Raw genomic sequence first — 21,506 nt, forward strand, 5'->3', positions numbered from 1 at the left:
CAAAAGCTCATACCCTACCACAAATTTTGTTAATCTTATACATGCTACTGCAACACAAGCGTGTTGCAAATTAACTACAAGGGTTTTTTTTTAAAATGCAGTGTGTCAATAATGTATTAGTATTATTGTTCCAGAGGAGTTAGCCGTGTTAGTCTGCAGTACCAAAATAGCAAAGAGTCCGGTAGCACCTTTAAGAACAACCAACTTTATTGTAACATAAACTTTCGAGAGCCACAGCTCTCCTCGTCAGATGCATGTACTACCCTTCTTGATCTACCTGAAAATCTTACTGGGCTCTCAGGAGCCACTGGGCTCATATCCTGCTGGTTTCCTGCAGACTAAGAGGACTACCTACGCGAAACAATGTAATAGGGTATATAAATGCCAATTTGTAACGATTTAATAAAGCAGTATATTATTATTAATTGTATAATTATTATTAATAAAAACTTAATACAACAATACCAAAGAGTCCAGTAGCACCTTTAAGACTAACCAACTTTATTGTAGCATAAGCTTTCAAGAGCATAGCTCTCTTTGTCAGATGCATACGCATCTGACGAGGAGAGCTGTGGCTCTCGAAAGCTTATGCTACAATAAAAGTTGGTTGTTCTTAAAGGTGCTACTGGACTCTGCTATTTTGGTACTGCAGACTAACACGGCTAACTCCTCTGGAACAATAATACCAATACATTATTGACGCGCTGCATTAAAAAAAAAACCCTTGTAGTTAATTTTGCAACAAGTTTGTGGAACGCGTGCGCAGTCTCCTCGGAGAGAGACTGAACGAGCATTTTCGGGCATCCCCGGGGTCTCTTGGCCTCGGGCTGCATAGGGAGGGAAAGGAGGAGGGGTTTCCTCGAAGGGGCGTGTCCAGAGCCCAGGGGCGGGGCCAGAGACTCCAGCTGGGCTGTCTGTTTTGCTTGGGGGCGCCCAATCGCGCTTCGACGGAGTCCAGCCTCTTTGGCTGAGTAATGAGGGCGAAGCCTCGACAGCTGCTGCAGCAGCAACAGGTCGGGGAGGGCGCGAGAGACCCTGAATCCTCCTCCCACCGGCGGCTGCTTTTTCTGGGGGTGAAGCAGGCACCCCTTCTCCGTCTCGGGATTGGGATTTTGCATTGGTTTAGCAAAGGTGAGAGCCCGTTTTTTAAACCGCAAGATACCCCCAACAACTCTTTTTGCTTTTGCAAAGAGCAGGGAGTGCTTTCTTTTCGGGCAAGGGGAGTGGGGTGGGGGGGACGGGGAGGAGAAAAGCAACGAAGCCAGATGGAGTTACTTAAAAAAAAGTTTTGCTGGAGTTTTTCTTTCCCCTCCCTGCGTGAGAGTTTTGGGCTGCTTTTGCTAATCCTATTAGGTGTTCTGGCGTCCCCAATTTAATTGCTGTTTAAAAACAATCACATGACAGTTGAGTTCCGGGCTGCGAACGGTTGAAAGGTGCTAAATCTGGTGCCTTAAATACCTGTTGGGAGGTGGGATCCTGTTTGGGAGATCTGTGGAGGTGCTGGGGACGAAAGCGAGATCTGTTTTGATAATAGTCCATGCATTTTTACCTCGCTGCATCAAACTTGAAAAAGGCATACAGCATTAATCCATTCCTTCTTTTGGTTAAGCGTGGTTGAAGTGGATTGCTTGTTTCAAATGAGTGTCATCTTTTCCCACCTTTTGTTACCTAATTTTACTATGTTGAATTCCTTATAGTTGCCGTTTTCTTTGTATTTTAAATCAAATAATATTTATCCTGGTTGTTGTTCTTTCTGCATTAAGTACACACACACACATGCTATGCACTTTACTAATTCCTTTAAACTGAATAACTTATTTTTTATTCCTGCTGTGAGTCCCTCCACAAAATCTGTGGCTGGAAAAGTGTCTATATGGTACCATGTGTACATCTGACTGGCACACAGAGTCTGCCTCCTAGGCCATGCACTTGTATGATCCATAGAGTACTAAACCTGCATTTGTAGTGTGTGCAAAACAGTTGTGTAACTAGGGGGAAATGATGGGCACCTTAACCCTGTCTAGACAACCTAGACAGAAGGAAATGGGTCTCAGGTACCCATTACTTAACAGTGTTTTGATGTTTGTAAATACTTGAAGATATCTACCTTTATGTATTTTCTGATGTATAAAACCTGTCTTTGTTCGTAGTAGTTCTAGCACTCTTGATGGGGCTGCTAGGGAGAGACGCAAGAAATTCAGAGCTTGCTTCAGGTCTAGAAATGTCTCTCATAAAATGTTCTGTTCCTGAGTACAAATTAAAAACTAATCTAGAGAGGCGTCATATGCATTGCCTAAATAAATCAAATAAAACCTGGATGTGTGAAGTAGCTTTAAAGTCATTGAGTGGAAGGCGCAGGCTAGAAGAATTGTTTTAAAATCTTGCCTTTGCTAGAAACTCAAGAAGTGGGCTTCTTTAAGCTACTTCTCCTCAGCTGCCTCATTTCCCCTTCTGCTGTCTGCAATATGGGGGGGAGGATGGCAATGGCCTACCTTACAGGGCTGTCGCAGGCATTAAAACATGTGAGGGGCTTTGTTCACTGAAACCACTGTGGAAACAGTCAATATTATTGCTCTGTTGCCAAATGAATACTTAATGCCAAAGTGAGTTTTAAGTCATCCACTGAATTACAAAACAGATTGTGTAATAGATGATGCTGGGTTTGTTATTGTTGTATAATAATTTATTTATGGTAGGTGCTAATAAATGGCTCCTTTCCGCGACCTCGTCATCAGCATTAGAAAGTTGAGTAGAATCCTGCCCACTAGAGGTCGCTTCGTCAGTCTCGTGCACAAGTTTGCATAGCTGCTCATCTCCCCAGCTGGTCATTTTTAGCTCCTCTTGAATTGCATAGCAGTCGGAATAACCTGAGTTGCTCAGAACCTGAAAGCTAAAGTAGGGTTGGCCGTGGTTAGTACTTGGGTGGAAGACCGCCGAGGAAGACATGAGTTGCGCAAGCAAGGCAAATACCGCACCACCTCTGCTCCTTTCCTGCTTGGAATGCCCCATGGATGGGTTGCCATCAGTTGGCTGAGACTTAACAGCATGTTGTTGTTCTTCTTGACGTGGAAGAATTCTGCTATTGCTAAAACATAACTTCATTGAGAGCTGCTGGAGAGGGGAGGGCCTCTGAGCGTCCACGGAGCAGAAGATTCTTTCTCTTCCTCCTCCTCATATAAATGTGCTAATTTAATTGGTTTAACTGTTTGGCATAATCTCTCATAGTATAGACCTGAGGCCAGTGGGAGTGTTGCATTTTGGTATTATGGGTGAAGCTTTGAGAAGCAATGTTAATTTTTAAAGAAAAAAATCTCCTTTCTTAACACTTCCCGGTTTGTTTTTAATTCTAGTTAGCACTGTGCATTTTGCTTTATTTTCATTCTCTGGAGGATAACCTTGTGACATCTTAAAGAACAGCAAATTTTATCATGGCATGATGTTTCGTGGGCCAGGCGCATCATGCGGTAACTTCAGTAGGCAAGCGGTGGTAGGCTATGTTCACGATATTATATATACACACACGGCTGGGGAAATATACTTAGCAGTGAAGCCAAGAGGCTAGATGACATACTGTTCATATGAAAATGACAGCTAACCAAAAGAGTATCCAATGAGAGAGTGGGTGTGCAATATTCCTCTTGCCTTGCCAATTCATCACCAGTTGGGAATGTGTCACTCCCAGTCTCACTGGGTCTTTCCCTTTTTTGATTGGATCTCAGTTTCATTTCTGTTCTGTGTGATAATGGCTGATTCCACACACATTGGATAATGCACTTTCAATGCACTTTGTCAATCGTTTGAGGTGGATTTTTTGTTCTGCACACAAAAAAATCTGTTCCAAATGACCTATAAAGAGGATTGGAAGTGCATTATGCAACGTGTGTGGAATCAGCCAATTTCACATATTGCTTGGCTTCGCTTTATCAAATGATCCTCCTCCTTCTCCCCGTATGCATGTTATGTTCTTTACTGAGGTTACCACATCGAGGTTTCTGCCGCACAAATGCTTATGCCACAATATGTATGTGACTCTTTAGGTGTCAGAAGACTCTTTGTTTTGACTGCAATAGGTTAACATGGGCCGTCGTCACACGGGCCCTTATTTCATCAGTTTTGCACTAGAAATCGTTTCTTCTGTTATTGTTACTAGAACGGATTCTCCCATCTTTTGATGACTGCTTGCGCTTTCAGTCAGTCACATTAAAAGGGGAAAGTGCAATTCGACCGTCAGTCAAAGTGCCTTTGGAAACGGGGCCCTAAAAATCCCGTCGCCCCTTTTCAATTTTTTTTGCATATTTGTGCTATATCACTCTTCTATTATACCAATGTTGTGCTGGGCCAACCCAAAAGCCAACCGTGATAGGTAGCAGAGGTTTCCCGCCCTTGGCAGAATAACGCTATAGCGCTATAAGGCTGACATTTTTTTAAAAAAAAAATTATTTTGAGGCTTAATTGTGGGTTGCGCTGGGGCTTGTGGGAGTGTAGGGCAGGAGAATCAGTGTTAGGTGAGACAGATGATCGGGGAGAGTGAGCGTTTTGGTGCTGCACATGGTGCTCACCCCGCATTCGGCCAACAAGTTGTCATGACTCCAACAGTGGGGAACCACGCTAAACAGCAGTAGCACTTGCAAGGGGCAGGTGCTATATCGGATATGGACTGGTAACATGAACATTGTGGCTGGTCTAGATACGGGCTGTGAGGAAGAATTGCCGAAACAAGCATATTAAGAAGCTGGCAGGCTCGTTGCCAATCTCCCGGCCAACTTGTTGGCCGAATGCGGGGCGAGTTTCAGCCGGAGACAGCATTGCACATTGGATTTATTTATTTGCAGTCAGGAGGAAGCTATGAATTGGACTGCTGACTGAGTGCCACAGATGCCATTGGGCTTTCAGAAAATTTAGTTCTCAGAAAATATAGTTCTCACAAGTTACTGGACGGTAGGAAGAGGACTGTAACAAACTAATGGATTGAAGAATTATAACGGACTGTAAATTTACAGTGACGAAGATATATATTTATTGCATGTATTGTATACATTCACTGTATGGAATATAGAGATATTATTTTGTACACCTTGTAGTGTGTTTTGTGCGGGTTCCGGCATTTTTCTTGTGTAGGTTGGTTTTGCCGCAAGCCTGCAGCAGACTAGGAGTAGATGAGGCAAGTGAGAGGTGAATGGTTACGACAGTGAAACAACAGTACTTTATCCAATGATGTGTGGAGCCAGCTCAGGGGTTAAAGTAAGCCAATACTGGGTGTATGGAGTTCTGATACGGTTGAAGTGGTTATCTCCCAACTTCTGCTTCAAGGCCTCCTGAGAGATAATGCCAGTAAGAAATGTAAGTTATTTTCATCTCTCTTCCAGCCTAGCATGGCTGCTTCCAGGACAATTGTCATGGTTGTGAAGCGGCTCATGCCAAAACGACTTCTCGTTGATCTCCATTTAAGAGTGTGGGAGCTCTCTCTTCTTCAGGTCGTCCTATGTGCACGGTCTATTTCCAACATCCAGCCTTATGTTAAAGGGATGGAAAAAGTGATGTACAGAAATGGGTGCTTACAGTATGTATGGTACGCATGTGTAGGTACTCCACCCACCCCCTTTCCCTGCAATTTACATTTTGTATGCAAAGCAAGATCCATCCAGTTACAAGAGGAGCTATTTTGTTTTGGAGCCGCATTGCCAATTTTAAGTTGCACTGGAAAGCAAAACTGATGGTGCTTCCTTCTGTTTCAAACATATGTTCTCCTGTCTCTGGGTATATTTTTTTCCTGTTTGCCCATCGCATACACAAGCTCAGTTTCAGCTTGCAAACTATGATGCAAAGCAGTGGGAGAGAAGGAGCCTGTTTTCCCAAAGCTGCTTATTGTTTATTACTTTGCAAATACTTTAAAATCTTGAACTGCACTTTACAGACTAGCTAGGATCTGTTCCAGATACATTGGAGGAAGTTGTTGTTCGAGGAAGAATTATTGCACTTGTAGAAGAACAAGCCTTATAACAGGAAGAAATGGCAGCATGGCTTCTCAAAGGGAAATCCTGCCTCACCAACAATTGATGGTATATAATCCAAGCAGGGCTTCTTGGGGCCTTTTCAGATCAGGAATTTGGTGGGGAGGGGAGAGACTTAAGCCTACAATCCAATCACATTGCAGTCCTGATCAGAATTGACCCCTGCATGCCTGAAAATTAAGTTTTAAAAAATGTTAGGTGCTCTGTTCACAGATAGGGGTATGTGTAAGTTTATCCAGTGGGGCAAATTGTAACTTTCTGGGGCCATTTCAGGAGCAGGGAGAAGGCTTAACTTTGCCTCTCCTCCCACCACGGTCGTAGTCTGAATTGGGCCTCCATGTGGAACCTGTTGAAATGCACACAATTTAGACCCTCAGTGTGCAGCAGTAGTCAGAATGGTACAGGGCCAGCATCAGCATACTGCAAGTTGGGACAGATGCTGAAGCCCCAGGATTTCTGGTGGGACCTGCTGCTGCTCCTCCCTGCCCTTCCCTCACCATGCTCACTCACAAGCCCACCTGCCACCTATCCTTCTAAGCTGCAAGCATTGCCCAGTGCTGTTGGGGAACAGCATAGAAGTGGTGCATGGACTTGGGAGTACAAGAGGCGGAGGGTTTTGAGGGTGTAGGGGCACTCTCTTTCCAAGCCTGCCCCCCCAACTTAGAACCTGCCCTGTAAAGGCAGATTCCTTGCTAGGGATTATTAGGAAATGGACTGAAAACATGTGGGCAGCATTGTAATATCCTTTGATAGATCTGAGCTGCAGCCCCATTTGGAACGCTCTGTACCATGCTGGACAGTACATCTTGAAAAGTATATTGAGATGCTGGAAAAGGTGCAGAAAAACTGTAACCAGAATAATTGAGTGGATTGAGCTCCTTGCCTAGAGAGAGAGAGAGGTTACGTTGGTAGAGGACTCTTTAGTTTAGAAGAAAGACATAAAGTATGTTTTTTTTTCCTGTGGGATGGAGAAAGAATGGAGAGAGCATTTCTCTTCCTCTTCTCTCATTCTTAGAACTCGGAGGACCCAGGGAAACTGATAAGCAGTTAATTCAGGATGGAGGAAAGATAGTAACACAGCAGTGTCTGCTGACTACTAATTTAGAGCTAAACTACAAGAGACACATTACCGAGGACGCTCAGGTGAAGGGTGTCACAATGTTAGCCAGGAAGCTGAGTTTTAAAAGACAGATTGGAAGGCGCTGTCAATTTCCCCTCTCTACAGAGCCAGCAAAGATGGCTCTTCAGCGGGGTTGTTTATTTCCTCTTCACCTCCTGAAAGTTCTGTCAGTTTCACCTCCCCTTCTAGGAGGCAGAGAGGAAATAAACCCTCTGAGGAGCCATCTTTGCAGGCTCTGTAGAGAGGGGAAATTGACAGCGCCTTCCAATCTGTCTTTTAAAACTTGGCTTCCCTGCTAACATTGTGACGCCCTTCACCTGAGTGTCCTCGTGGATTTCGTCTTGTGTAGTTTAGCTCTTAGATGGTTTGAAAAGGGGATTGGACAGATCCCGTGCAGGAAAGGTCCACTGATGACTGGTAGCCATGATGATGTTAAGAGAAAATAACCTCTTCTTGAATATCACTGGGGAGCAACGGGGAAGCTTTGGCCTCCTTGTAAATTTGGGGGACCTGCTGCTGGATGCTGGACTAGATGGACTACTGGTCTGATTCATCACACCTGCTTTTATGTTCTTACAACTTCAGGTATTCTGCTGGAGCTGTTCAAATAGGAACAAAAGCCATCCCATCTAGTCCAGAATCCATAACTGGAAGTTAAGCTGCCCAACAGAAGGTTACCAGTGAGCTGTTGTGGCGGGGCTTGGCAGAAAATAAGATTAGAGAGGGCTTGAGTTCAAACAGTTTGAGGAACAATGTCCTGGTTCAGATTTTACCTGTTGTTTTTCTTTTCTTTTTCATTTTGTTCTCTGAAGTAGCTACAATGAAAGGTGGTCATACTCTACCCTAAACCATCACAAGCAATGATGGAATGTTACGATTTTTTGGTGGTATCAATTTCTGTGGCCTACTTATAACGCAATAAAAATTGGAGCCAAGCCCTTCTATGTTTCCCATACTCACCAGACTGCTGCCTCCTAACCCTTGGAGATTGTTATCCTGTACATGAATTGGCTAGCGTGGAACTCACAATCTATAAGAATGCAGAAAGAGGGAGAGAGAATATGCCGACAAGTATTTTGGAGCCACTATTAAGGAACCTGTGTGATCTAGTGAGAATGAATGTGTGGGCCAGCAAAGATCGTCGAGAGCCTCCTTAATTGAAAAGTGTGACCTAAATTATATGTTACCTTTTCTCCCAGGCTATTTTCTCATGTTCAAAATGTATTCATGTTCCGGAAAGCTCTCAGCTGGGTCAAGATAACAGTCCATGATGATTGCACAAAACAGGTTTTGCCGGACTAATTTGGTTTATTGGTATCTCAGATTGTTGAGAACTGACTGTAGACAACGGCTGTGTAGTTCTATAAAATGACTTCAGTATACTCAAAACTTTGATGGTAGAGGAGCATTGAATGAGAAAACACATTGCACTTGCTGCTTTTCTTTTATAGTGTTTCCTAAACAAACTTAAAGCCTTCTAAGCCCAGTGACTTCAATGAACTTAAAAGAGTATAACTCTGCTTAGGACAGAAATGTCACATGGTGCCCTGTCCACTTCCAATTATTAGGGTGAAGATGCCTTTCTCTGTTCTGCTTTCCATCAAGTTTCCATCCTGTAATACTTTTCTCTTTGGCCACTCTTTGAAACTGGATTAGATGGGTCCAGCAGTACTCTCTTTGCATTTTTGAATTTGGGTTCTTTGCCATCTGCTGTTTTGCAAACTCGCTTCTAACTGATTACAAGGGGGATTCTGGTTTGCTTAACTGGTTAGTGCAATTATAGTGCAACACCACATATGCACACACCCTGCACACAATTTTCTGCAGCTTTGAGTATAAATACTTCTGGCTTCAGAAAGAATCCTTCATGTACATGATGAACTTAGGTCAGATTCACAAAAGCTCATGTTGGGATACATTTTGTTAGTCTTTATGATGCCCCTGGATTTGTGTTCAATTTTGACAGTATGTTGCAGTTCAAACAGACCATTTAAAAGGGGAGGGGGGGAACTGGTATTGAAGAGGGGAGAAAAAAGTGTTCTCCTAACCATAGTTAAGAGCCCCGTGGCGCAGAGTGGTAAGCTGCAGTATTGCAGCCCTAGCTCTGCTCACGACCTGAGTTCGATCCTGACGAAAGCTGGGTTCAGGTAGCCGTCTCAGGGTTGACTCAGGTAAAGTGTAGATGACTGTGGAAGGCAATGGCAAACCACGCCGTAACAAAAAGTCTGCCAAGAAAACGTCATGATGCAATGTCCCCCCATGGGTCAGTAATGACTCGGTGCTTGCACCTTTTCCTTTTAAACCACAGTTAGGGAGTTGGCATTTGCGCACTCTTCTCTTGAGCCCCTCTGTTGTTCAGCATGTTGATATGAGACATGTCTGTCTCCTCCTCTTCTATTTTCTGTTTCCATGCATGAGTAGAAGACTGCAGATTGGACATCTTCCCGGTCCTTTGGCAGGGGTGAAAGGAGTAAAGCTCTCTACTATCACAAGCCATAGTTGATGCTAAAGGTGATCGCACCTCTCTTTGTCAGGAATTGGCCTGCTTTCTCTTCTGGCCCCATCTTTCCAAGCATTTTCTCTTTTCCCTAGTCTTGACAATGGGCATTTCCTTGTTTGGGGAGTTTGTTAGTTGGCTTGCTGGTCATTTCCAAACAGTGAGAAGTTCTAATTCATTGGAATAGTCTGCAAATGTTAAAACATGCTTTTCCAGTGGCAGCTACTTTTTAATTGGCATTTTGTAGTCGTGGGGAGAGCAGGTATACCAACAATGCTTGAAAGGTCTTACAAAGTGGTATTCTTGCAGAGGCGTTAATCGTTCTCTCAGTTCTCTCGATTGTGACTTTTCAGATCATTTAAGTCATGCAGCTCCTATTGCCTTCTGCTTGCCCACACTGCAGTGGTGATACTGCCCGGTTCAGTGCCCTGCAGTGGTGATCACTGGTGCAATGGGTTCATCACTGGTGCAATGGGTTCAACCAGGGTCCAGTGCCCTGCAATGGTGATCCCTGCAGGGTTCAATGCCATGCCATTGTAGGGGTCCCTGCAGCGCTGTTCCCTGACTGCACCCTGCTTCATCTGCTGGCTGCGAGAAACAGCTCAACTGGCTGGTGCGGTTGGGCCAGCCCTTGGCAGTCTGTAATCTTCTGGTTCCCAGCCTACCATAAATGCCTCTTTAGTGATTAGAACTTGTTCCAGCTCATGCTGTTTACCTTTCTCCTTGAACTTTCATGAGTTCCAGCAGAGCCTTTCCTCTCTCCCTTCCCCCTTCCTTTTGCATGCCATTTAGCCACTACAAGGAGTTGCCACCAGATAATAGTCTATACTGGCAGCATATCCTGTACTAAAACCTAGAAACTTGGTGTTGCTTTCAGCAAACCACTTCAAAGAGAGCAGCTTTCTTGTGCTTTGATTTAAAGGAAAGCCCTGGGTGTTTCAGAACACTTTATGGAAAGCGATTGGGAGGGGGCGTCCAGCAGACAGGGAAGAGAAGAGATTTTTTTCAGCTGCTGAAGAACAGGACTTTCTATTTCCTTTATAGTCCACCATTCCCACTGATACTCAAGGCACGTTACAAAATGTAGCAATGCAATAGGAACAGTGAAAGGGCTGAACTACATGAGAGTCCACGTCCCCAAGTTTGCCATAGGGATGTGATGCCATTTTAGATATTTTTTTTTAACTTTTGAAAATTCTGTAGGGGCCTCATCTTATTGGGGACTGTGGTGCAAGGGGAATAAAGGGCTGCTGTCTCCCCCTGTGCCATTTTCAAAAGTTGAAACAGCCGCCCCGTGTGTATAATAGACATATAATACAACGTAATAAAAGTGGATTCTAAAGTTAGAAAACAATGTAATAAAACATGACTAAATGTACTTGTGTGTGTGTTGCGTTTTATCTCTCTCCTCCTGTGAAGTACATGAGGCCCAATAGTCATCTCCGTGCCATTACCAAATGGTATACACTTGATGATCCTGTGCCGTAAATTAGGCTGAGAAATAAAGATTCAGTCAAGGTTACTCTTGAGGAATCCAAGTCCCCTTGGTCAACAAAGTCCAACACTATAGCCTTCATCACTCTAGTTTACAAGCACCATTCTGATGTTTTTATTCAAACAAGTAAAATGGCTGAAGATGGTGAATAGGAAAGATATGGCTACACAAAAACATTCCAATTAAAACTATTCTTAATTATTTTAAAAATCCTTAAAATCCACTAGCGCTAAATATCCACAAAACAACATTACCCTAAAATATACAACCACATTCAGGAACCAACAAAAACTAAACCAAATTACCCTCCATTGTTTGTCCAGTCAAAGAGAGGATACCCCTTTATCCAAAACTGTGGTCTGTCATGATGACTTTGTGCAGTACATTGTTTTCATTTTGGAGTTAGGTCAGTTTTGTTGCTAATCTTGTGATAGTTGTAGTATATTTTTAAACTGGGAAACAAAGAATTTGTGGTGTGCATTTGCAGCCAGGAATAAAGAGGTGTATGAGGGCAAAGGACATCTTTTAGGGAGAATTGAATGATGTCAAGTGACCCCCCCCCCATGTGTCATAAAATGAGCAGATACCGATAACAATTACTGATAGTGTGTCTTGTGCAGTTGGGAAGGGCCAGTGATTACAGTAGCCGTGGAATTATCTCATTTTTAGGTTTGTAACTCCTCTTTGCATTGTTTAGAGTAAGGCTGTTGTTTTTTTGCATTGTCTTCTAATTTTGTATCCTAGTCCTATTGCATTGTATGACGGCATCATTTGTTTGCTTTCTAAATTTTGCAATCTGCCGAGTCTCCAGTAGGGTTTCCAGCTCCAAGTTGGGAAATTCCTGGAGATTTAGGGGGTGAAACCTGGAGAAACCTGGAGAAAGTGGGGTTTGAGGAGGGAAAGGACCTTGGCATGGCATAATTCCATAGAGTCCACTCCCCAAAGTAGCCATTTTCTCCAGGTGAACTGATCTCTGTAGCCTGGAGACCAGTTGTAATTCCGGGAGATCTCCAGCCACTACCTGGAGGCTGGTAACGCTAGTCTCCTGTGAGAAAGGCAGGCTGTAAATAAATAAATAATTTTGTTTACAATAGGAATGAATAGACTTCCTCATGGGGAAGAAAAGATTCAGTGACGAGCTTGCCATTTTTTAAAAAGGTGCATAAGCTGATAATTTTCTTCTAAAAAAAACCTTCATTTGATGGCTGTTTACAATTTTTTTCACTTCCAGATGAGTTGATTCACGCTGAATTGTCAAGATGGCTTCCACAAACACTCCAAGTAGCAAAAACAGGTAAGATTTTAATCCAGAGTGATGACACAGTGGATATAATTTGAACTTGCTTTCACTGCGTTGTGTTTAAACTTATCTGTTAAAAAGTCACTATCTGATCTCCTTTTTCTAAGTACCTTTTGAGGCGTTGAGTGAGGAAAACCTGCATTGCTTCATCATCTTTACATGGACAAGATATTACTTGTTAGATACGGAAGAGGAAACCCATTTACAGCTGAAAGAAGCCCCTTTGTCCTGCAGTTTTGGGGACAAAATGGTGGTTTTTTGAAGTTACGAAGGTGTACCTTTGAAGTGAAGGTGTAACACTGGCTCTTTCAACATTTGAAAGGTGGTTGATGGCATTCACGCATTCTTTGTGCAGCACCTCCAGAAACAGAACATGGCTTATATTATTATGGTGCATGGAAATCTGCCTTACAACTTCTCCCTTTAACTTCCCGTGAACAGACCTTGGGTTTGTCAAATGCAGGAGAGTTAAGGGTGTCAGTTTTGATGCCATAGTCCTTTAGCAGGTAACCAGTATGATAGTTCAGAGATCACCATATCTGGACCTTGGTAACTGTATCAGATTTGATCCCAGGATTGTAAACTTTGTGCACAATGTCACTTGTATAGAAAAGAGAGTCATTTCACATTTTAATATTCTCTCTCTTTTTTTGAGGTTTTATATATAATTGGTGCGTGTGCCATGTGCTTGAGTTAAACTTATTTTTAATATGTAAGCGTAATATTTGTGTAGCATAGTGGTTAAGCGGCTGGGCTCCAAGCCAGCACTCTGCTGGTTCGACTCCCATGACTGCCATGAGCTCTGCAGGTGGCCTTGGGTAAGCCACTCCTCTCAGCCCTAGCTCCCCAGCTGTATTGTGGAGATAATAATAACACTTTGTTCACTGCTCCGAGTGGGGCACTAATCTGTTTAGAAGGCCGGTATATAAGCACACTGTTATTATTATGATTAGTATTCAGTACTTTGCATGATCTCTGTAATGAGGAGCCTTACATTACTATGGAGCTCGATCACTTGGAAAGAGAGTCGTTTTGTGTAGTAAAGCACATTTCCTAATGTATGATCATTGTCTGAAGAACAGAGTGGCTCCTTGGAAGATTTTTTTAGAAGCGAGCTTGAACTGTAGGGCTATATACTGTTAACGCTGATTCACAGAGTTAGGCTGTGCACACCAGTTCAGAAGAGCGTTGCTGCATTCCCCCAGTGGGAGAAATGTAGTGCCACGTTACAGCAACTGCATGTATTTTCTTGAAAACTTCTGAGTTACCTCTCTGGTCTAAATGATTTATGTGAAAGTCACAAGAAACCACCAGGATTCATTTCAATTTCACTCCGTTTAGTTCTCATCTAGTCCATAGCAGTATCCAGACACCTTCTGGATTCAAGGAACTTTCCGCTGGGCCAGATACAAAAATAAAATAGAGTTGGGCTTCAGAAATATATTGATGACACTGTGTTCCAAAATTGCTAATAATCTCACCCATTGCTTGCATATCAATGGATGATACTCCATTAGGACAAAACCATGGGGTAGAACAGGAATTGGCAAGTACTGTTTTTGTTTATTTAAAACATTTATGAGCTGCCTTTCCTCCAAAGGTGCTCAAGACAGCTTACAGCAATATAAAATATAAGCAGTGGCAGGTTGGGTAGGAAAATTGTGCCTTTAACCTCCGGTAACAGCCCAAGCAAACTTGATCTTGTCATATCTCAGAAGCTAAGCAGGATCGGCCTTGGTTAGTAATTGGATGGGAGACCTTCAAAGAAGACCAGGGTTGCAGAGGCAGCAATGGCAAACCACTTCTGTGACTCTCTTGCTTTGAAAACCCCAGCAGGGGTTGCCCATAAGTCAGCTATGACTGGATGGCACTTTCCTCCACCACCAGTTCCTAAAGTATTTGTTTTGTAGCTTGCTTTCTGTGTTCTGGGCTTACATGGATAACATGTTTGCTGCTTGACGTATCAGAGGAGAGATTATTTACAAGAAGATGGGCTGATGAGCCTATTCACAAATAGGGGAGCTGTGTGATATTTCCCCCCCACCCCAAATTGAACTCGATCAGCTCTCTCACATGTTCTTGAGGCTTTTAGTGAAGTGAGATGAATTTGCATTGCTTTGTATTGGTGTGCCTGGAGCAGAAAGAAGTGCATTCAAATTTTAAAAGCTAAATAAATCCTCCAGACTAATTTGAGTACTATCTGAACTTCTATCTCTTTCTTATCCTGGATCAGATAACATATCAAAATGAATCTGACAGTTGTAGTGAGTCCAAAGAGGACATTGTGTTCTGCCCGTGGATGTGGACTTTGTTCAACTGACATATTAATCAAGGTACTTTATCACTCTTTAGCAGGGCTCATTTTGAGGGGGAATGCACAGGAATGCAGTTCCGGCAGTTCCCCAAAGAGGTCACATGTCAGGTGGCCCCGCCCACCTGACTCTCTGCCATTTGGGCCCATTTTGACCTGGATTGGGGCTGAAATGGCCTGGATCGAGCCTCTGACGGGTGGTGGATCACTCTCCCACTCAGCAGCGGCCCAATCCTGACCATTTTGGGCCCTTTTACGGCCATTTTCAGCCCCTTTTTGCCATTTTGGGCCCAATTTCAGCCCTGAATGGCCAGGATTGGGTCCAAAACAGCCAGGATAGGTGATGTCAAGGGGTGTGGCATATGCTAATGAGCTATGCTAACGAGTTCCTCCAGCTCTTTTTCTACAAAATGACCCCTGCTCTTTAGAGCCCGTTTTTCTGACTACATTGCTCTCAAAGCCCAAGAAAAATACATAGGCCTCCACATACGGGCATCTTTTGAAAAAAAAAAGTGTGCCCTGCATTAAACCAAAAGATTTGGCTTCCCAAAATGACAACAGGCTAGTTTGGCTACCACCTTTGCTGTAGCCACTTTGGGATCTCCTCTCCCTGTATGTTCCCCGGAGACCACTTCGATCAGCGGATAAATGTTTACTGGTGGTCCCTGGCCCTAAGGAAGCCCTCCTTGCTTCAACCAGGGCCAGGGCCTTTTCAGTCCTGGCCCCAGCCTGGTGGAATGCTCTGTCAATGGAGACCCGGGCCCAGCGGGACATATCGTTCCGCTGGGCCTGTAAGACAAGAGCTGTTCCGCCAGGCGTTCAGTGGTTGAAGGGGGCGGTGCCATGTTGGCCTCCCACCTTTGGGGTTGGGGGTTCTCCCCACCATTGCACTTTAATGTACTTGGTTAATTTATTTTATTATTGCTTATTGTATGTTGATTTTAGAATTGTTTTCTTGTTTTTATTGATTTTAACTGTTGTTCACCACCCAGAGCCCGTGAGGATGGGCAGTTTATAAATCGAAATAACAACAACAACAATAATAGGTAGTGGTAGTAGTTTGGCTTCTGGTTAGAGAAGGACAACAGAAATCCTGGTGAACTGGTAGTCCTTGACAAGAACTCCTCATCTCGAGGCTGGCTCAACTATACAGGCAGACTAAGCAGGTTTCCTAGGACAACTCATGTGGGCAGGGGGCATCCTGGCCTGATCCTCCATAGCCAGTTTTGTATACAAATGAGAAGTATGTGCCAGCATGCTGTGAGACATTACAAATGGTTCTTCCTGACCAAGGATATCTAATGGAAGGAGCTTTGACTCTTGGACGCTTATACCCTGGAAATCTTATTGGTCTTTTAAGTTGCTACTGGATTTGATTCTTCCTCTTCTACTGCAGGCCAACATGGCTGCCAAGCTTAAATTAAGAGTTCTAGACTCTCTGCCCACCTGGAAGTTGATTACTGAAAGGTGGTGTACAAATTTAATCAACAAATACAATAAATCTTGGAACTAGCTCACACGCATAGTTTGGCACCTCTGGTGATGTATTGGAGAAGGCCCTGAATAGCACATGGGTGAAGCCTGCCATTGAAAGCAGGTGAGAGTGAGTAGACATTGTTATGGAAATGTAAACCAAGGGTAGCATTTTGAGAGTGAAGGAAAGATGGTGCTCTTTCTTTTTCCAGCTGCGTAGTACATGGTGTTCTTTGTATATTGCCATATATACATTTAGAGAACTTAGGTCCTCCTTTTCATGCTCGAAAACCTGAAAGGAATTCCTAAGAAACAAATGGACTGGTTTCGAAGTAATGGATTTTTTTTTAAATGCTCTGTCTAGCTGTAAGATCCTTACCACAAATCTTGTTCTCTGAACTCCTATCTGCAGAAAGGAGATGAGTGGCAGCTAGAGACAGGGCGTTCTCAGCAGAGGTGTCTCATCTTTGGAATGCCCTCTCTTGAGGCTTTCCTGGTGCCTGCCATGCTGCCATTTAGGCATCAAGCTAATTTTTTTCTTTTTATCCCATCCTTGTTTCTTTATATGCTCGCCTTACCTTACCCTAACCAGGCTATCCCAATCTTGTCAGATCATTGACGCTAAGGGGGATCTGCCCTGGTTAGTATTGGAATGGGAGATCACCAAGGAAGTCCAGAGTCACTGTGCAGAGGTGGGCAATGGCAAACAACCTCTGTTTGTAACTCTTGCCTTTAAAACTCTACGGGGGGGGGGGGGTTGTGAGACTGCTCTCTCTCACACACACACACACACACACACCTCTTCCTCCCATGGCTGATTTTATGCCTTGTGCCAATTATTGTATTGCTGATGGAGCTGGTATCTGGTGGTGCTTTTTATTGTTACATGATTTAAACAAATAGTTAGGTCTCTGAAGAGTCAGCAGATACATATTCTGAATAAATAAATCTGAGGATGAGTCGTTCTTATGGTTTACATTCAGCGGCGAGTAGACCTCAACACACATATTTAACCCTGCATTTGTCCACATACTGGTGGTCCCTTGTTTTTATTTTGTGTTGCCTTGTTCTCATGAGCAGATGTGTTAGTGTATACATGAAAGGTGAACGCGTCTTCCTATTCACTGCAAATTGTATACAGGTTTAGTCCCTTTGGTGTGATTGCCCCACCTACCCCCACTAGTAATAGGGCTGTGTTGTCCCAGTTTGTTTTTCCTCAGCAGTACGGGCATGTAAACCTGCTTTAAATCCTAGCTCATGAATAGTTTGCTGAGGGTCAAGTTACTGATCCTCTGTATGTATCAAATGTGAATTTAATTTGCTTTCACAGGGATTTCTGTTAATGCAAATGTGCCGAAAGCTTTAAGGATTGTTGAGTTGTAGAAGAAAGGCAAGGAAGAGCAGTTTGGTTCAGTTTAAGCCATGTACTGCTTAGTTAAGATAGTGTTTGGTCATAAATACCTTTTCTTGCTCCTTTTTTTTACTGGGAACCGGGACTTGCTCTCAGTTGCAAATTAACTCAACGTTGTGTTTGTTTCTTTCCTGGCCTTCTCAAATTCAAAACTCGAGTTCAGTCCTTCTCAGAACTTGCGTGCTTTTCTGCTTTTTGAAGGGTATTCCTGTTATGGCCCCTCCACGTTCACCACAACAGGAAGCTAGCGCTGCTTCTCCTATGGTGTAATCCTACCACTGTGAAATGCATCTGAACACTAAAAATGTGTCTTTCTTTGCTGTGCTGCTGTCTTCCCCAGGAGGACAATGAGTGTGCTAAATCCTAAATATTGTAGATAAGGTTGAACGGTGTACATAATCAAAAAGAGTCCAGCGGCACCTTTAAGACTAACCAATTTTATTGTAGCATAAGCTTTTGAGAATCACAGTTCTCTTCATCAGATGCATGGAGGGCAGAAAGAAACTGCCCTCCATGCATCTGACGAAGAGAACTGTGATTCTCGAAAGCTTATGCTACAATAAAATTGGTTAGTCTTAAAGGTGCTGCTGGACTCTTTTTGATTTTGCTACTACAGACTAACACGGCTAACTCCTCTGGAACAGTGTACATAGTCTGTGATGGTTCCGCAGTGGTGACAGACAGGGGGAAGAGGACTGGAGTGGATTCTCTCGGATGTGTGCATGCTGGGTATTTATAGGATACCCCTTCCAATTCCCTGCTCAGCATTCTCTTGTGCATTTTTGTTGGCCCAGTGGAATCAAGGCACATCTGCAATCTCAGTTGGGAAACTGGTTATTTTGGCTGTGCAGCACTGTAGAGGACGTGTGGAGGCCTAGCTATTGAAATCTCCCTCAATGGGACATTCGGACTGGGGCCAGCGCCCTGTTTGCAATTGAAAAGCTGACTGCCTGCCTGCTGGAAGTACTTGGAATCACAATACGCAGCTGACCTTCTTCACCTCCTCCTGCAGAAGAATCTTCACTGGACCTAAATGGGGGCTGTGTTAATTAATAGGCCTCCCCTTCACTTTGTTTGCTTGCAAGCGTAATGGGACTTTCTCTGCATGCCAAATAATTGAGTGATTGGTTGAATTTTTTTTTTTTTTACACACAGCGTTAGCTGCAAATCTTACTTGAAAAAGAAAATATGAGTCAAGAGTCTTTAGCTCTGAAAGAAACTTGATGGGGATTTTGCTACCATATGGTAGAGATCAATAATCTTATTTTCTCCTTGGGAGGGGTTTCTCAGCTTTATGAGGTAATTCCAAAGAGGTAGCCGTGTTAGCCTGATGCAGCGTAAATAAACAGGTGGGCACTTTAAAGACTGAAGTTTTTATTCTAGCATAAACTTTAGGGATTAGAGCTCACTTTCATCACGTCAGCTTTGTGTATTTTTCTCAGAGTTTGTGTACTGTAGAAGTGTCTGTTTGCGGGATTACATTAGTGCCTTGCGAACTGTGCATTCCTGTCATTGGATGTGGTTTTGGATGTTTATGTGAGCGAGTTTTTATTCTCGTCTTACAGTCAGCTCTGTTTAGGACTTTTGATAATTTGCCTCGGTTTGACGCCAGTTTATCAACTCCTTTTCCATGTCAGGACAAAAAAGGTAGAAAGGTCTGTTCTTTATACTTAGTTTGATATTTGTAGCCCATGTGCTCAGCTGGAAGAAAGCTCCCTCCACCGAACAATGTTGCTTTGAAATTGGAAAGATATGGGTTATTTTGAGCTACTGGCATTTGTATGATGGACTGTCCCAATTTTTCTTTCTTCCACCTATTGGTTCTTCCAGATCCTTGTCGTTTTTGATGGCTCCTGCAGAAGTGATACTGAAATGGAAACTATAGTTAATTATCCGAAAAAATCAAAATATGATGTGTCTGAGCTGGAGGAACAAACTCCTCGCGGAAAAGATCTAAATTTGGATAAAATATCTTTTTTTTACAAGAATTTTTAAATTTTATTAATGGAATTAAAAGCCCAGTAAAAAGGGCAAAAAAATAAATGAAATAAAGACCATATAAAAAAGAAAAGACCAAAATTAGAAATAACAGAAAACAATAATACGTTTCATTTTCCATTTTTCTCTACAACGCCTATCATATTTTAACAAACATCATACTTTAGATTTTAATCTGTCTAAAATTTCCTTTTCCAATACTGCCCCCTTCTATTTATTTTTTCCCAAATTTGTCTTCTTAAGAGTCAGAACCACAAATTATCAAATCATTTTTCCTTGTTTCACACAGAAAGTCAATAAGGTGGTTCCAGTTAGCCATAAAAATAGACAATGTTTTATCTCTGATCAAAGTTGTAAGTTTAGCCATCTCCGCTAACTCCATCATTTTCATAATCCAGTCCTTGATTGAAGGCAATTCTGTACTTTTCCATTTTTGTGCATATAAAAGCCTAGCTGCTGTAGTCATATATAAAAATAAAATACCATGCTGATTTTCCAACTGTTTGTCCATTAATCCCCACAAAAAGGTTTCTAAATTTGGATAAAATGTCTTAATTCCTCCAGTAGCTAGATAGAGATTTAGTTCAAAATATCTTTCAAATAAAAGCATTGCAAACAATTTCTAACATCCCATAGGAAAACCATAGAACTGCTCTGCCCACACTGCAACCCCATTGTGCCCTGGTTATTAAAACCCGTTAACTACTGAATATTTGCAATGTGTGAGATAATGTTTATCATGCTACTGTCCCTGCTTTTTCATCCTGATGTGATGTTAGTTTAATCTAGACTATGTTAGTTTAATCTAGACTTCTGGTCTATTCTGTTTTTGGTGTAGTGGTTAAGAGCAGCGGGATTCTAATCTGGAGAGCTGGGTTTGATTCACACCACTCCTCCGCTTGAAGCCAGCTGGATAACCTTGGATCAGTCACAGCTCTCTAAGCCCCACCAACTCCACAGGGTGATTGTTGCGGGGATAATAACAACATACTTTGGAAACTGCTCTGAAGGGCGGTATATAATTCGAATGTTGTTATTACTTGTGTTTTTTATTTATTAGTTTTAAATTGATACTTTTACTTTTAGTGCTATTTTAATCTGTTTTAGGTTACTGTTGGTTTTAGATGGCAACTTCATGATTTTTATTGCATGTGTGTTTAATTATGTGAGAACCTTGGGATGCCATTTTAATAACAGAAAGGCAATTTAGAAATATTTTGAATAAATATTATTTGTAACATAGAAGCAAGGCAGTGTGTAATCCATGTTTTCTGCCAAAGCTTTTTAAATGCTTTGCATTAAAAAAACCCAAAATTCTGTGAGGGGTATAGTTTATGCATGTTTGCTCAATCAACACAAATTTTCTTCTTCTGCACAGTTCTGCAAATGTGTGTGCTTTGGTTTACAAAGTTTACCCTGATTTTTCTAATTAATGGGAATGGGTAAGAAGTTTTATGAGGTATAGGAACTCTAGCTCCACTCTCTGGTTTTGGATCTTTGCATCCATAAAGGTTAGAAACTTCTAGAAACTTCTAGAATGCTCAACCCCTGCACCTATGATGTCGTGCTTATACTCATCAACAGCATTCTGAGATCCAGGGCTTTTTTTCTGGGAAAAGAGGTGGTGGAACTCAGTGGGTTGCCCTCGGAGAAAATGGTCACACGGCTGGTGGCCCCGCCCCCTGATCTCCAGACAGAGGGGAGTTGAGATTGCTGCGGCGCAGAGGGAAATCTGAACTCCCCTCTGTCTGGAGATCAGGGGGTGGGGCCACCAGCCGTGTGACCATTTTCAAGAGGTTCCGGAACTCCGTTCCACCACGTTCCTGCTGAAAAAAAGCCCTGCTGAGAGCTGAATCACACTGTCTACTTTCTAAAATATAGGCAAAGAAG

General features: G+C 42.7%; 1 protein-coding gene across 3 annotated transcripts in view; it reads left to right on the forward strand.

Annotated features, from left to right (window-relative positions):
• The first annotated feature begins 986 nt into the window (after window positions 1-986).
• AFF1 (ALF transcription elongation factor 1) overlaps window positions 987-21,506 on the forward strand; it is a 187,507-nt gene continuing 166,987 nt past the window's right edge. For all 3 annotated transcript variants that reach the window (XM_054989575.1, XM_054989576.1, XM_054989578.1), the window contains exons 1-2: window positions 987-1,131; window positions 12,355-12,417. In XM_054989575.1, coding sequence (XP_054845550.1) covers window positions 12,383-12,417 — 35 coding nt within the window. In that variant the 5' untranslated portion in view covers window positions 987-1,131; window positions 12,355-12,382. The remainder of the gene's footprint in view (window positions 1,132-12,354; window positions 12,418-21,506) is intronic.

This window comes from Eublepharis macularius, chromosome 10 (genome assembly GCF_028583425.1).
Source record: "Eublepharis macularius isolate TG4126 chromosome 10, MPM_Emac_v1.0, whole genome shotgun sequence".
In the NCBI taxonomy this organism is placed as follows: Eukaryota; Metazoa; Chordata; class Lepidosauria; order Squamata; family Eublepharidae; genus Eublepharis; species Eublepharis macularius.